Here is a 13,994-nt window from a genome sequence, read left to right as displayed (position 1 = left end):
GTTCTTGAATCTGATGATTGTGAGGAAATACATTAGTATATAGCTTTGTTTATATAACAAAAGTAATTTGCGTACTGGGTTTTCAGTGTGTGGATGCAAAAAGTAACGCATGACGTTGTCACACCTAAGAGCATTGCATGATATTAACTAACTGCCTTGAAATGTTAATTGCTTTGTTTTTTAGCTTGTGGTTTTTTCCCATTTTTTATTCTCATCTTTAGAAGTCTTTTGACCAGCCTTTTCTATATCTATGAATGCATATTAATCAGTGATTAACAACAAGAGAAAACTAATTAATAATTATATACAACTTTCACTTTTCTTAATTATTAGATTTTGTTTTGCATTTTCCCATATTTGTTAGATTATTTTTCATTTTTCCTTATCTGTTAGATTTTTTTCACTTTTCCTTAATTGTTAGATATAAAGTAAAAATAGCAGTTAAAAAGGTATAAAAAAGATTTTGTTTTGTTAAAAGTTAGAGAGGTTAAAATCGTTGTTAAACTTAACCAGTTTATATATATATATATATATATATAAAGAATTTATATATTTGATAACTGATTATAAATTAATCTAATAATATTAAAAACACATTTAAAAATAATTCTTATCTATATTGTGTCGTTATCTGGAAATAATATTTTCTATGATAAAAGTTATAAATTAAGATATAAAACAATTGTAATTAAATGTTAATCAAGTAAAAATATTTGTATAAAGACACTTTCTAAATATTTCTAATATGTGAATGATTTTAAAATTTCAACACATGTATTTATATATATATATATATATATATGTATATTGATGGAAAAGCTTCGTCATATACATAAAAAATATAATTAAATGTTAATCAAGTAAAAAAAATTGTATAAAGATGCTTCCTAAAATATTTCTAATATATGAATGATTTTAAAATTTCAACACAATAACAGGTATGTATACATATCGATGGAAAAGCTTCGTCATATACATGAACAATTATAATTAAATGTTAATCAAGTAAAAACATTCATATAAAGATACTTTTTAAAATATTCCTAATATATGAATGATTTTAAAATTTCAACACAATAACAGGTATATATATTGATGGAAAAGCTTCGTCATATGTAAATAATTTGATATTTGATTTAAAATTTTCGAAAACATAAACAATAACTTATTATGTTGATTTTTGAATTGATAAGATATACAAGAAGATGATGCTCACATGTGTGAACAAAACATCAAGATCAAAAATATAATTATGTATATATTATATTTTCATCCAAAAATAATATTTAAAATAATAGATAATATTATTAGATTATAGATCAAAAATTTCATATACAAATATTTGATGTTCAATTAAATTTATTTAGAGCATAAACTATAAATTATTGTGATCTTTGAATTCATAATATATAGACTAATTATTATTAGATTATAGATTAATTTTTATATATGAATAATTTTTATTTTATATTTAATTTATTTAGAGTATAAACCATAACTTATCATGATTTTAAATTAATAATACATGTGGTAATAAATATTCGTAAGATGATAGTGTACTATTACTCACATTTAGAGTATATTATTAGGCTTGTCACAAATATCTAATTTAACTATATAAGTAGTACTACTTCATAATTTGACAAATCATCAAATATTGCTCCATTAAAAAGTTAACTAGGTTAGTGCCTACACCTTGTGTGAACTAATATATATCCAATAATATTTAAATTTAATATATATTTTTATTTAAGTTTCACATCATATGTGATAATCAATTTAAAATATTTTTAATATGGTATTCTAAAATTTTAAACAAAAAATCTAGGCTATCTTTCAGTATTTCATATTATATTCCTATTAGCAAAACCTTCGATTATGAGAAAACACACATCTTTTTAATTAACTATGTATAAATAAAATAGTATATTCTTTGAAATATAAATGTTTTTATGCAAAATTTAAAACACTATAAATGTTCTAATATAGAGCACTTGTTGTATTTACAGTATATAAAACAATTAAATTATGAGATATAAATTTAGGAATGAAATACTTTCTTATAATTTTATCATATTTAGATAAATTTTCATTATAAGCATTAAAATATATATAAAATACTAAAATAATAAATAAATTTAGTTGCTTTTTAATTGAATTGTTCAAAGTGTAAGTTTAATATTGATCCCATATTTAACTTAAATTATTTTATTTATATCTTTAAATTATGGTAATAATTATATACTGAATCTTTGAATTATGTTAATAATTATATACTTAATATTTTATATTTTAATTTATTTAATTGAATTTTGAGTACTAGATGTGTTAAGCTATATCATCATTAAGTAGGATCCATGTCATAATTTAAGTGAGCTATTTCATCATTTTTTTGCTAGAATGATTATGGTGATGATATGTAAAAAAAATTATTTGGTAAATAATATCTAGGAAATTATCTGTTTGATAATTGTGAAAACGTTAATTTTTTAATCAAATACTTTGACGTCCAATTTATTATGTATATATATTTTTTGTTTGAAAAAAATATGAAGCATAATAATTCAATAACGTTTACACATAATATCTAGTATTTACATATGACAAAAAAGTTCACTAATTAAAACGTTTTACATCACCTGACAAATAAGAATTGGTACTAAGACGTTAAAGTAGAAATAAAGATAATTCTAATTACAAATTTGAAATATCTATATTATTTAAGTTAATAAATTAATGACTCAACTAAAAATAATAAAATAGAACAAATTTAGATTATTAAAGAGCTATAGTTTTTAAACTGTTTATTATTAAAATATATAATGATAGATATTTATTGAAATTATTAAAACTATTGATCACTCCTAAATCTTCAATTGGTGACACTTTGATGAATCAAAAAAATGAAAAAATAAATGAACAAATTTTCATTTGAAAAAATGAATAAATTATAAAAGGAGGAATGACGATGAATAATCTGTTTTAAAAAAATTCTATTTGTTCCTCATCAAAATTTAGAAGGATTAAATTTCTTCATAAACTCATCTAAACATGAGGAAAATAGAGAAATTTGGTGAGACCTACATGTAATAAAATTGACAAAAAAACCAACATGAATGGTATAAAATTAGAGGAACAAAGAATTCATCATCTTTTTTTTCCCTAAACATGGTCACCCGTTGGGGTCTAGGAAAACTTGAAAATAAACAAAAATAATTCTTAATTAGTTTTATAGAAAAATTATTTATATTTTAGTGGCATGAAAGAAAGAAAATTTTAATTTTCAATAATAATATAGATAAAATAATATAAATATGTGGATTATACATGTAATTATCGTAATTGTTTCATAATTTATTTTTCAAAAATTTTAATATTAAATTATATAAATATAATATAGAATTTTTATTAAATTATAAGAACTATTGCTTATTCCTAAAATTTTGAAGAAAATGAAAAATAAGCAAAAACACTTTTCAAATAATATCATAGTGTTGGGAATGCAAACAAAGTCCCACATTGGAAGTTTAGACAAATAATGTCTAGTATATAAAGGGATGTCCAACTCTGATTAGTACGAGGCCTTTTGGGAAGGAGTCCCAGAAACAAATCCGTGCGGGCTTTGCCTTCGGGCCCAAAGTGGACAATATCGTACTAATCGGATAAATAGAGTTGGACATGGCTTTCACAATCTCAACAATTGGTATCAGAGCCGGGATGACGAACATATGCAAGAAGACCAAAATACCCTTCAAGTTCGAAGAGCCTCCACTTCGATGGGAAGGGCGGGGTGCGTAGCAGAGGCCAGTCAAAGATCCTGGAAGCTTCGGTTGTGGGAAGAGAATTCTCAAGGTGACTTCGCGATTAAGTGGTGCCGGAGACTTATATCGAAAGTCTCTCCCTAACAACAATACAAGATTAGGTGGATATTCTTAATGGTGCTGCAAGGATTAGGTGGTGAATGTCCTAATGGTGCAGTAAGGGTTAGGTGGATAAATCCTAATGGTGTAACAAGGGTTAGGTGAAGAGTCCCGTTGGTGATTACGGCGGTACAAGAAGTGTGCCAGGTTTCGCTGGAAGTTGGAAACCAAGGTTGATGTGGTACTTGGTTTGAGAGGAGGTTTGTTGGGAATGCAAACAAAGTCCCACATTGGAAGTTTAGACAAATAATGTCTAGTATATAAAGGGATGTCCAACTCTGATTAGTACGAGGCCTTTTGGGAAGGAGTCCCAGAAACAAATCCATGCGGGCTTTGCCTTCGGGCCCAAAGTGGACAATATCGTACTAATCGGACAATAGAGAGTTGGACATGAGTTTGTATTCACAACAATTGGTATCAGAGCCGGGATGACGAACATCTGCTAGAAGACCAAAATACCCTTCAAGTTCGAAGAGCCTCCACTTCGATGGGAAGGGCGGGGTGCGTAGCAGAAGCCAGTCAAAGATCCTGGGAACTTCGGTTGTGGGAGGAGAATCCTCAAGATGACTTCGCGAATAAGTGGTGTCGGAGACTTGTATCGAAAGTCTCTCCCTAACTACGATACAAGATTAGGTGGATATTCCTAACGGTGCTGCAAGGATTAGGTGGTGAATGTCCTAATGGTGCAGTAAAGGTTAGGTGGATAAATCCTAATGGTGTAACAAAGGTTAGGTGAAGAGTCCCGTTGGTGATTACGGCGGTACAAGAAGTGTGCCAGGTTTCGCTGGAGGTTGGAAACCAAGGGTTCATGTGGTACTTGGTTTGAGAGGAGGTTTGTTGTGAATGCAAATAAAGTCCCACATTGGAAGTTTAGACAAATAATGTCTAGTATATAAAGGGATGTCCAACTCTGATTAGTACGAGGCCTTTTGGGAATGAGTCCCAGAAACAAATCCATGCGGGCTTTGCCTTCGGGTCCAAAGTGGACAATATCGTACTAATCGGATAAATAGAGTTGGACATGGGCTTTCACAATCTCAACAATTGGTATCAGAGCCGGGATGACGAACATCTGCAAGAAGACCAAAATACCCTTCAAGTTCGAAGAGCCTCCACTTCGATGGGAAGGGCGGATGCGTAGCAGAGACCAGTCAAAGATCCTGGAAGCTTCGGTTGTGGGAAGAGAATTTTCAAGGTGACTTCGCGATTAAGTGGTGCCGGAGACTTATATCGAAAGTCTCTCCCTAACAACAATACAAGATTAGGTGGATATTCTTAACGGTGCTGCAAGGATTAGATGGTGAATGTCCTAATGGTGCAGTAAGGGTTAGGTGGATAAATCCTAATGGTGTAACAAGAGTTAGGTGAAGAGTCCCGTTGGTGATTACGGCGGTACAAGAAGTGTGTCAGGTTTCGCTGGAAGTTGGAAACCAAGGGTTGATGTGGTACTTGGTTTGAGAGGAGGTTTGTTGGGAATGCAAACAAAGTCCCACATTGGAAGTTTAGACAAATCATGTCTAGTATATAAAGGGATGTCCAACTCTGATTAGTACGAGCCCTTTTGGGAAGGAGTCCCAGAAACAAATCCATGCGGGCTTTGCCTTCGGACCCAAAGTGGACAATATCGTACTAATCGGATAAATAGAGTTGGACTTGGCCTTTCACAATCTCAACACATAGATATTAGAATCACCAAATTAGCAATCAGTAATTAGTGCGGTCTAAATCTCGTCTTATTACATATTCAAAAACAGAATTTACATCTAGTAGAGGAATTAGCACAAACTTAATCATTGTTTCCTCTTTACGAATACAAACAAGAATGTATACACACTATATTCATTAATAAAATAGCTTGAGCAAAACTAAAGACACAAGAATGGCTTCATTCCATCACCAAACAAGAATGCTAATCCTCTTCATCGTCTGAAACAAAAAAGAAAGTAAAGTAGCATAGATGAGAAACAGTGACATCTTGATTAGCAACACACATGATAATGTCTTATAAAAATGCTGAGTAATAATGCACCTAAGTTCTTCTCCATGTCTGATAGAGTACTTGAATGTGTATTCGAGCCATCTGAGGTTACACTCATTTCATCCTGCAATGGAATCATTTTTCATTTTACAGTTGAGGATAAAACCAAACTGTTGAAAACTTCTAAGAGCATTTTCTTTAGTACTCACAACTGTTGGCAAGGAGATTACGCTATGTTTTGGTGATGGACCTCTGCTATAGTTGAACATAATCCACTCCATATTAGCATCACCAAGAGCTCTCAGTCTGTTGAGCTCCGGCAACACCTCTTTCCCAAGGTCTGGTCTGTCTTTCCTTCTCAGCTGTGCACATCTAAGCGCAACCTTTGCCAAAGACAAAGCCTCTTCCACCGGCCAGTTATGCACTGCCGGATCCAACATATCCTTGAACGTCCCTTTCTCTATCGCTTGCTCAACAGTATAAGACAAACCCGTAGGCTTCTTCGCTGTAAGCAGCTCGAGAAGCAAGATACCGAAGGAGTAGACATCTGACTTCACACCAAGCATTCCTGTTTGTTGGTACTCCGGGTCAATGTAACAGAACGTCCCTGCGGTTGACGTGACGTGGCACTGCGTCACGTTTTCCGCAACTGCAGGGACTAGTCTTGCTAATCCAACGTCCCCGATTTTGCTCACGTAGTTCTGGTCGATCAAGATGTTCCCTGGCTTCAGATCACGGTGCACTATAGGCTCAGGTTTGGTCTGGTGAAGGAAGAGCAGACCAGTAGCAACTTCAGCTGCAATTCTGAACCTGAGCTCCCACGAGAGCGGTGGCGTGTTACCGCTCCTATAGAGCCTATCAGCTAAACTCCCTTTAGCCATATACTCATAAACAAGCACTCCATACTCTGGACATGCTCCAATGAGTAGAACCATATGTGGATGTCTTATGCAGCTAAGAACCTCCACCTGTAACAATACTCAATAGTTGTTAGTTCACATCTAAGATAAAATCTGTCTTAGGTTAGCTTACCTCTCTTTGAAACTGAGATCTTCCTTGAGCTGCATCTGGTCTCAAAACCTTAATAGCAACAGGGGTATGATCAAGGTGACCCTTGAAAACGGGACCGTATCCACCTTCACCAATTTTATTAGCCTTGTCGAATGAGTTTGTAGCTTCTTCAATCTCACCGATAACATACCTCCGGTACCTTAAGTTGGAATCAGAGAAAGCATCTCCAGATTCTATGGCTCTTCTCTGTGTTTCAAGATCTGCTATCTTGTTTGCTGTTTCAGAAGCATCCATTGCAGCTTTGTTTGCTCTTTCTTTTTCAGCTATCAGCTTTGTTGATTTCTCTGATAACTGTCCTTCTTGCACCCATCCTTCCTCTTCCATTTTCTGACGCTGGAGCTCCTTTGCCTTTACAACCAAAAAGTTAAAAATCTCTTTCAGTCTAGTCAACACTGCACAAGGTGTCATGTAATATTAGTTTACCTCTTGCTTTGCTGCTAGTGCTTCTCTGCAAGCTGATCCATACAAGGCCATAGTGTGTTTCAGTTCCAGTTTCAGTCTCCGCATCTCAGCTTCCACGTCTTCCTGTACATTCCAAGAAACGTATATATACTAACCATTTTCAAAACTAGCCTTGTGGCTTTTGTCAGAAACGATCAAGCGCCGAACCGAACTGAAACTTTTGGTTTTGGGTTCGGTAGGGTTTTGAATATTGGTTCGTTCTTTTTTTAAATGTTAAAAGCTAAAATAACCGAAAAATCGAACCAAATAAATAGAAATAACCAAATATAACAAAATTTATCCGAAAATATCTGACCTTACTGAAATCTAACGGAAAAAATTGGTTGATTCGGAAATAAAATAAAAACCAAATTTAAGCGAAAACCAAACTGATATTTTTTCGGTTCACTTCGATAGAATTGTGGTCGAACCGAATAAACTTGAATCAAAAATACCGGAAGTATCTGAAACCGCAGTGCTACTCAAAACCATACTTCACTGTCTATAACCAATCCAACTCGTCTTACCAAGTTTTGTGGTGAACAAGAACAAGAAGAGCGGCCACTATCTTGTGAGACGAATGAGAAGTCATGTTGGATATTGATCCCTAGACGCATAGAGCCAACGCTTTGTCCAGAGCCCGTAGACATTCTCGGAGTTAAACCAGAATCAGGGAACTCATAGATGAAGGAAGGGCTTCCTGTAGTGCTAGTACTCGGCCTGCCTGAGCTCACAAAAGATATGTCAGACCTTTCGTTAGTGCTTGTACTCGGCCTTCCTGAGCTTGCGATACTTCTCCGGCCTGGGCTCGTGATGCTTGGCCTGCCTGATGAAACAAATGATATGTCGTTGTCCGTGTCCGACAAATCATAGAATGAGTTTGCGTAGTTTGATGTCCTTGCCATAGGTGACCTGTTGAAACGAATGCTAAGTTTAACCTTTCAAAACCAGATTAGTTTCTTGGTAAAGAGGAAACATTACTTTCCAAAGTCTTCGATAGAGCTTGAGACCGAAGACCTTGGCGGTGGAGCCCTATCTGTTTGTAGCATCAAAAGTACAGTTTCAAGATTCATGTGGTTAAAGCCTCAAAGAAGTAGTTTAACAATCTTTACCTCTAAAGCTCATGGTGTTCCTGAACTTTTCGTAGTTAGTCATTGCAGAATGATCCTCAATCTGAGCCATAAGGGGAGACTGATAAGGAGCATCTCGCGTGGCGTGACGAACAGATGATATCTTCCCTTTTGAAATGATGTAAACTGTACAGAAATCAGGTGCTGCTTTGGCTACATTGCTCGGTGTATCAGACATCTTGAATTTTCTTCTTAAGGGTATAAAACAAACATAAGAAGAAGAAAAGAGTGACGATTCTTATCGATTAAAAGGAGGAGATTCATATCTATTAATACCTCATGAATCCATGCCTGGAAGGAGCACCAAGAACCAGATTCTCAATCACACCAGAGGAAACGTATTCCGCAAGGGACTTGACTATGCTGTCATCCTCAAGCGTGACGTCAAGGCATTGTATCTAGCAGCAACAACAGAGATATACAATATTAAGACCAATCAAGAAAGGACAAGAGTAATTATCTTATATCGCTGTTTGTACCTCTTTTCGACTGCAGTAGCAATGAAACGTGACGAAAAGGTTTTCAGCCTGTTTATGTTTCTCTGCATTAACCTCAACTACAAACCCCATTTGCACCAAAACAACATCAGTTTCTACAGAATCTTGAAAACTCAGACAGCAACAACAAGAATACAGAACAAGATGGGTTTGGTAATATAAGAAGAGCATTCCTCCTCAGAGACCTGAATCAGATGAGGATCGATGGATAACATGGAGGAGGATGATGGTTTCTCCTTTGGAGACGAGATGATCAGCTGCCCATTTGAGAGCATGTTGGCTCCCTTTATCTTTATCAACTGCTACGGCGACCAACCCTGAATTCGCATTCTTCTTCTTCACGTTACCCTTTTGTGACTTCATCGATTACAAAAGTAGCTTTACGAGCCTCTTCCAAGAACCTTTGCCTCTATCTTCTTGGAGGGTTTCCATTCTCAAAGACCTAAAGAAACCTGCGGTATTTCCTAAATTTAGGGTTTTGGAGAATTGTCTAAATTAGGAAACTGAGATTCAGTGGTTGACTGAAAAACATTGGTTTCGTTACCACCGCTCGTTTTCTCTGTCTCGTCGTCATCTTTGTGTCTCCGTATCTCTCTCCGACAGCTTCGGGTCCTCGCGGATTCTCCGCTATGGTAATTAGTATAGCCTTGAAAATACAGTTTAGGCTTAAATTTCAAATCTTTTTTACATATCTCAAGAAAAAGTTTGAAACCCAAAATCATGTTATTACGCATGGATTCGTGTCTTATATATTATATAGTATTGAAAAGCAGAAATACATATTTAGATAATCAAATGGAGACAAATGAGTGAACTTTGTGAAACTATGCAAAATGAATTTAAATCAAGATTACAAATGAGACCACGATGACCGCTAATTTTGAAACAATCTGTGACTGAATATTCTTCTAGCATGATCTACTATAAATATCTTGGTTTTGTAGTCATCATAATTTTGCTGAATAGATGAGGGTGATGCTAGTTGTGACGCTTGTATGCAAAAGGAGAACCCATGATCTTTTATCATTTTTGGAAATCTGAAAAAAAACATGGTTCCTCTCAGTGAACACTTTGCATGGAGATCTTGTAACGTTAAGCTTTCGAGGTATACTAATAGAAAATGGTTGAAGAAGCATCCAAAGTTTTGATGGGTTCAGACATTAATTCGCTCCTAGTGACAACATAGTTGTACGTTGGTGATATACAATAATACAAAGATAACTGTGGCTAAAGAAAAATTTTAAAAAACTTTTTAGTTGTTTCCCGGACCATGACCAGGGTTCTGCTCCCCGGGTGGTGTTACTACAGGGGCAATGAATCTTCGCCACATACTCTGCATTCTTTCTCGATGGGTTCCATCTTCTCTCAGTATATCCCTATTATTCATGAAGAAATAAACCACAAATCTCAACAAGGCAATGAACCAGACGACAGCAGCAGCAGCAAACAGAACCCAGAAACTATCAAGGCCTAGCTTGCGAAAGGTGACTGTGGGGTTTGGATCAGGATTAGTGATTGGATCAGGACAAGTTTCGTCGATGTTCTTGAACCACGCATCTTCAAGTTGAGTTGCTTTGTTAGACTCAGCCACTTTCAAAATGGCCCTTGATACATCAGCCACTAGAGGTGATCCTATTGGAAATACCTACAAAAAAGTACCGGTACTTAGTTATACATATAGAGTGTTGAGAAGCCACCACAAAGTGATGGGAACTTACAAAGCCAAACCCGTCGACATCAAATGAAACTTCCACCATTCTATACTTCTTGCAGTATTGTCCAAGAAAGACTTTCACGTATGGTACCTCCATGAAAGCTGCAGAAACGCCACCTTTTGAGGGGCCCTTTCTCAGAAGCTCCTCACATTCTTCTGCAGAGTTAAACGGCACGAGTCTAGAGTTTGGGAAACCTGATTCTCTTAGTTTCCCCGAGATGTAGGAATCTCTCTGGTATCCAACATGTCCCCCTTTTGCAAGCAAGTTCTTCATGCTCGTTTCAGTTGGATTAAGCTGTTGTGTCGTAAGAAGCGATGACAAACTAGCAGTGTAACTCTGAGTTAGCACAAGAACAATGAAGTACCAGGAGATAACCACAACCCTTGCTGAGAAGCTCAACACTCTTTCTCCTAATAAAACAAAGATTAACACTTTTACACAAAACAGTCTCTTCGTTTATTGATTGGTTTAAGAGGGGGGAACATACTGGGTGCAAAAACCATAATGGAGAAGGAAAACCAGAACATAGTGCTGATCTGGTACTGCCAAGGTCCAGTAAAGTCTGTGTTCACTCTATGTTCAAGAATCCACACAACAAAACCAAGAACAAAAAAAGAAGCAAGTGTTGTGACCCAAAGTTCCCATGTCAAAGGTGTAAAGAAGATGAAGCTACTTCTTGTCACGCTGTCTTTTAGAGGAACAACCATGCCTACACCCGATGTTGTGTATGGCAAAGTGAAATCTACATAGGAGGATCTATTTGCCAGTATTGTTGTATCACCAACCACAGCATCATATACCTACCTCATAGACATGCATGGAAGAGTATTACATTTATGATTCAGACCAGAAAAAAAATAATAAGAAGCAGGTTGGTCTCATGGCTCACCCCGAGATAGACTTGGTTTATCAAGTCGTTGAAGTTACCGTAAGGTTTGCCATCTTGATCTCCAAAAGGAATGTATCTATGGGAGACATCATAAGGCATGGCTTGAATAACAGCTTCAAAGAAATCAATGGAGAAACCTGTAACTATGGTTTCATGTGTTATAGGGTCCTTCTTAACTTTCACAAACTGAGGGAAAGTATCAACAGGAACACCAATCTGCAGCTTCTTCCCGTTTGTTGGTATCTCCCATCCTCTTGGAACAGTAGTGGTAATCCCAGGCCATATGATTGGGTTCAGATGATCTTTCCATGTAGAGAAAGTTCGTGTACTTCTTGAACTTGGACTCAAATCTCTTACCAGTCCTTTCTCCTGCGTCCAGAATCCGACCACCATTTCTCCACTTCCGACCACGTTGACAATCTCGAACACTGGTACTTGCAATTGTCTATCAATGAAATGATAATCACCAGCAAGTCCTCTGAACTTAATCTCCGAGAGGGCACGGATAAGCCTTGGACCATATTGTGAGACACTAAGTGCTTCCAGGTCAGATATGTTTCTACCATCCGTCTCACTGAAAGTCAAGTTACTTGTTCCTGCTTCTTCAACAGCCATAGCCAACGCTGTGGTTGTATCATAAGCTCTCACTCCATAGACATTCAAGTCGGAAACAGGAAACGCCTTTGCCAATCTTGATCTAAATGTTTTGAGCTCTTCAGATATAGGAAAATGGGTCCTTATCCCTAAGACCCCTTGCATTGCTTTAATATCGGTTTCATTCATCAAACCAAGATTATCTATAACTCCATTAGTGAGGATCCAAGCATACCCTTCTTTCATTAAACCTGTTTCCATGGCTTTTGGAAACAATCTTGAAGCAAGGAACCGGTTCATATGAACCACAAACACTCTAGTTGGTTTGGTCATCAGTGTAAGAAGTTCCGCAGATATTTCATCATCAGTTGCATTAGGTGAAATCACAGTCCTATAAGGTATCCGGATGTTGATAGCTTGTAATGCATCAGTAAGATCTGGCATTATACCTTCACCAAAAGCATTGTCCTCATACACAGGCACCACCTCTCTCCAACCAAACACCTTGATGATCTCACTTATGGCTTGCACTTGAGATGAGTCATCGTAAGTAGAGCGAAAGAAATATGGACTACGGCCTGAATCAAGGAAAGGGCTCGTTGCAGAAAATGAAATAATTGGCACCTGAGATTTTTGGCCTACCTCTATCATAAAAGAAGCTTGCATCGAAGTTCTTGGTCCCAGTATTGCTTTCACTTCCTTATTCTTTATAAGATCAAGAGCTGTGGAAACATGGATAATGTTAGCTTAAATGAGTAACGTGACAGCCAAGCCAGATGGAAACATGACTGTTGTAAATAGAGTTGTCTCGAATTTAGGGCCATTTCCAAAATGATAAAGAAAGATTAATATATATATTTCTGCTTTAAATAAGTTTTTGGAAATCATGAGTTTTCGACTCAAGAAATTCATGATATCTTTTTGTCATACTAAATTTTAAATTCAATCTATTTCATTTTCCATAGTAAAATCGCATAGCTGTAAATAACTTGCCAACAGAAAGTAATTTTAAATAAGTTAAACTAATCATGCAACTACACCTCATCATATTTTTCTTCTTCATAGAATTCCTTTATATTTCTATCTTTACATTATTAAGGATGAACACCTTAAATTCTTAAAAACATATATTATACTAAACCTTACCTCTATTATTGATTCATGTATTATAAAGGAAAAAAGATCATTGGAGATATATAAGATTGTCAAATCTTTTGCCTCAATTATTTCGAAAACAATAGTTGAGTTTGTGCTTACACGAATAAAATAAAATTAAGTCAAAAAATTAAATTTTCTTGAAACATGACTTAAATAATTTATATAATTCATTTTTTGTGAATTGCAAAGCAAACGGAAAATTTTCTTTCCATTGTATTCGACTTTATATTTTCAATTAGCTAGTAAAAAATTTGCTTGATATGATATAATTGTTAGTTCATTGATTTTAAATTACGAAAATACACAAATAAATGTGTATGAAGATCATACCAGCGGCTGCGGCGCCAACAACATCATCCCTGGAGTCGCCAAAGTTAAGAAGAAGCCTGGTCCGAGATCCTGGACGAGCAGAGTAAAAATCTGAGAGGGACATGTTAATGGCGATCAAGCTCAAGTTCGACGCAGTCGTTCCGACATCAGTCACAACACCAACATTAATAACTTGCGTTGTCGTATTCTGTCCCTTCCCCAACTCCGCGGCCAGAACAACGACGAGAAAGGCTGAGACGAGGTTGTTAAGAATGAGATGTCTCTTCATTTT

At 35.7% G+C, this 13,994-nt stretch overlaps 2 protein-coding genes across 2 annotated transcripts; both read right to left on the bottom strand.

Annotated features, from left to right (window-relative positions):
- Window positions 1-5,829: 5,829 nt before the first annotated feature.
- Window positions 5,830-9,439, bottom strand: LOC108860433 (U-box domain-containing protein 35). The gene is made up of 11 exons (XM_018634317.2): window positions 9,223-9,439; window positions 9,020-9,096; window positions 8,817-8,938; window positions 8,523-8,728; window positions 8,392-8,446; window positions 7,938-8,322; window positions 7,393-7,494; window positions 6,931-7,317; window positions 6,108-6,866; window positions 5,950-6,022; window positions 5,830-5,846 (listed from the first exon to the last, which is right to left on the bottom strand). The coding sequence occupies exons 1-11, from the start codon at window positions 9,398-9,400 to the stop codon at window positions 5,830-5,832; spliced, it is 2,361 nt and encodes a 786-aa protein (XP_018489819.2). The 5' UTR covers window positions 9,401-9,439.
- A 754-nt stretch (window positions 9,440-10,193) lies between these two features.
- On the bottom strand, window positions 10,194-13,991 carry LOC108860500 (glutamate receptor 2.4). The gene is made up of 5 exons (XM_018634369.2): window positions 13,724-13,991; window positions 11,654-12,957; window positions 11,240-11,552; window positions 10,756-11,162; window positions 10,194-10,682 (listed from the first exon to the last, which is right to left on the bottom strand). The coding sequence occupies exons 1-5, from the start codon at window positions 13,989-13,991 to the stop codon at window positions 10,290-10,292; spliced, it is 2,685 nt and encodes an 894-aa protein (XP_018489871.2). The 3' UTR covers window positions 10,194-10,289.
- Between the last annotated feature and the right edge of the window lie 3 nt (window positions 13,992-13,994).

Source organism: Raphanus sativus, chromosome 5 (assembly GCF_000801105.2).
Source record: "Raphanus sativus cultivar WK10039 chromosome 5, ASM80110v3, whole genome shotgun sequence".
NCBI classification, from domain to species: domain Eukaryota; kingdom Viridiplantae; phylum Streptophyta; class Magnoliopsida; order Brassicales; family Brassicaceae; genus Raphanus; species Raphanus sativus.
The sequence above is the reverse complement of the archived record's forward strand: the minus strand, read 5'-3'. Positions and strand labels throughout refer to the sequence as shown.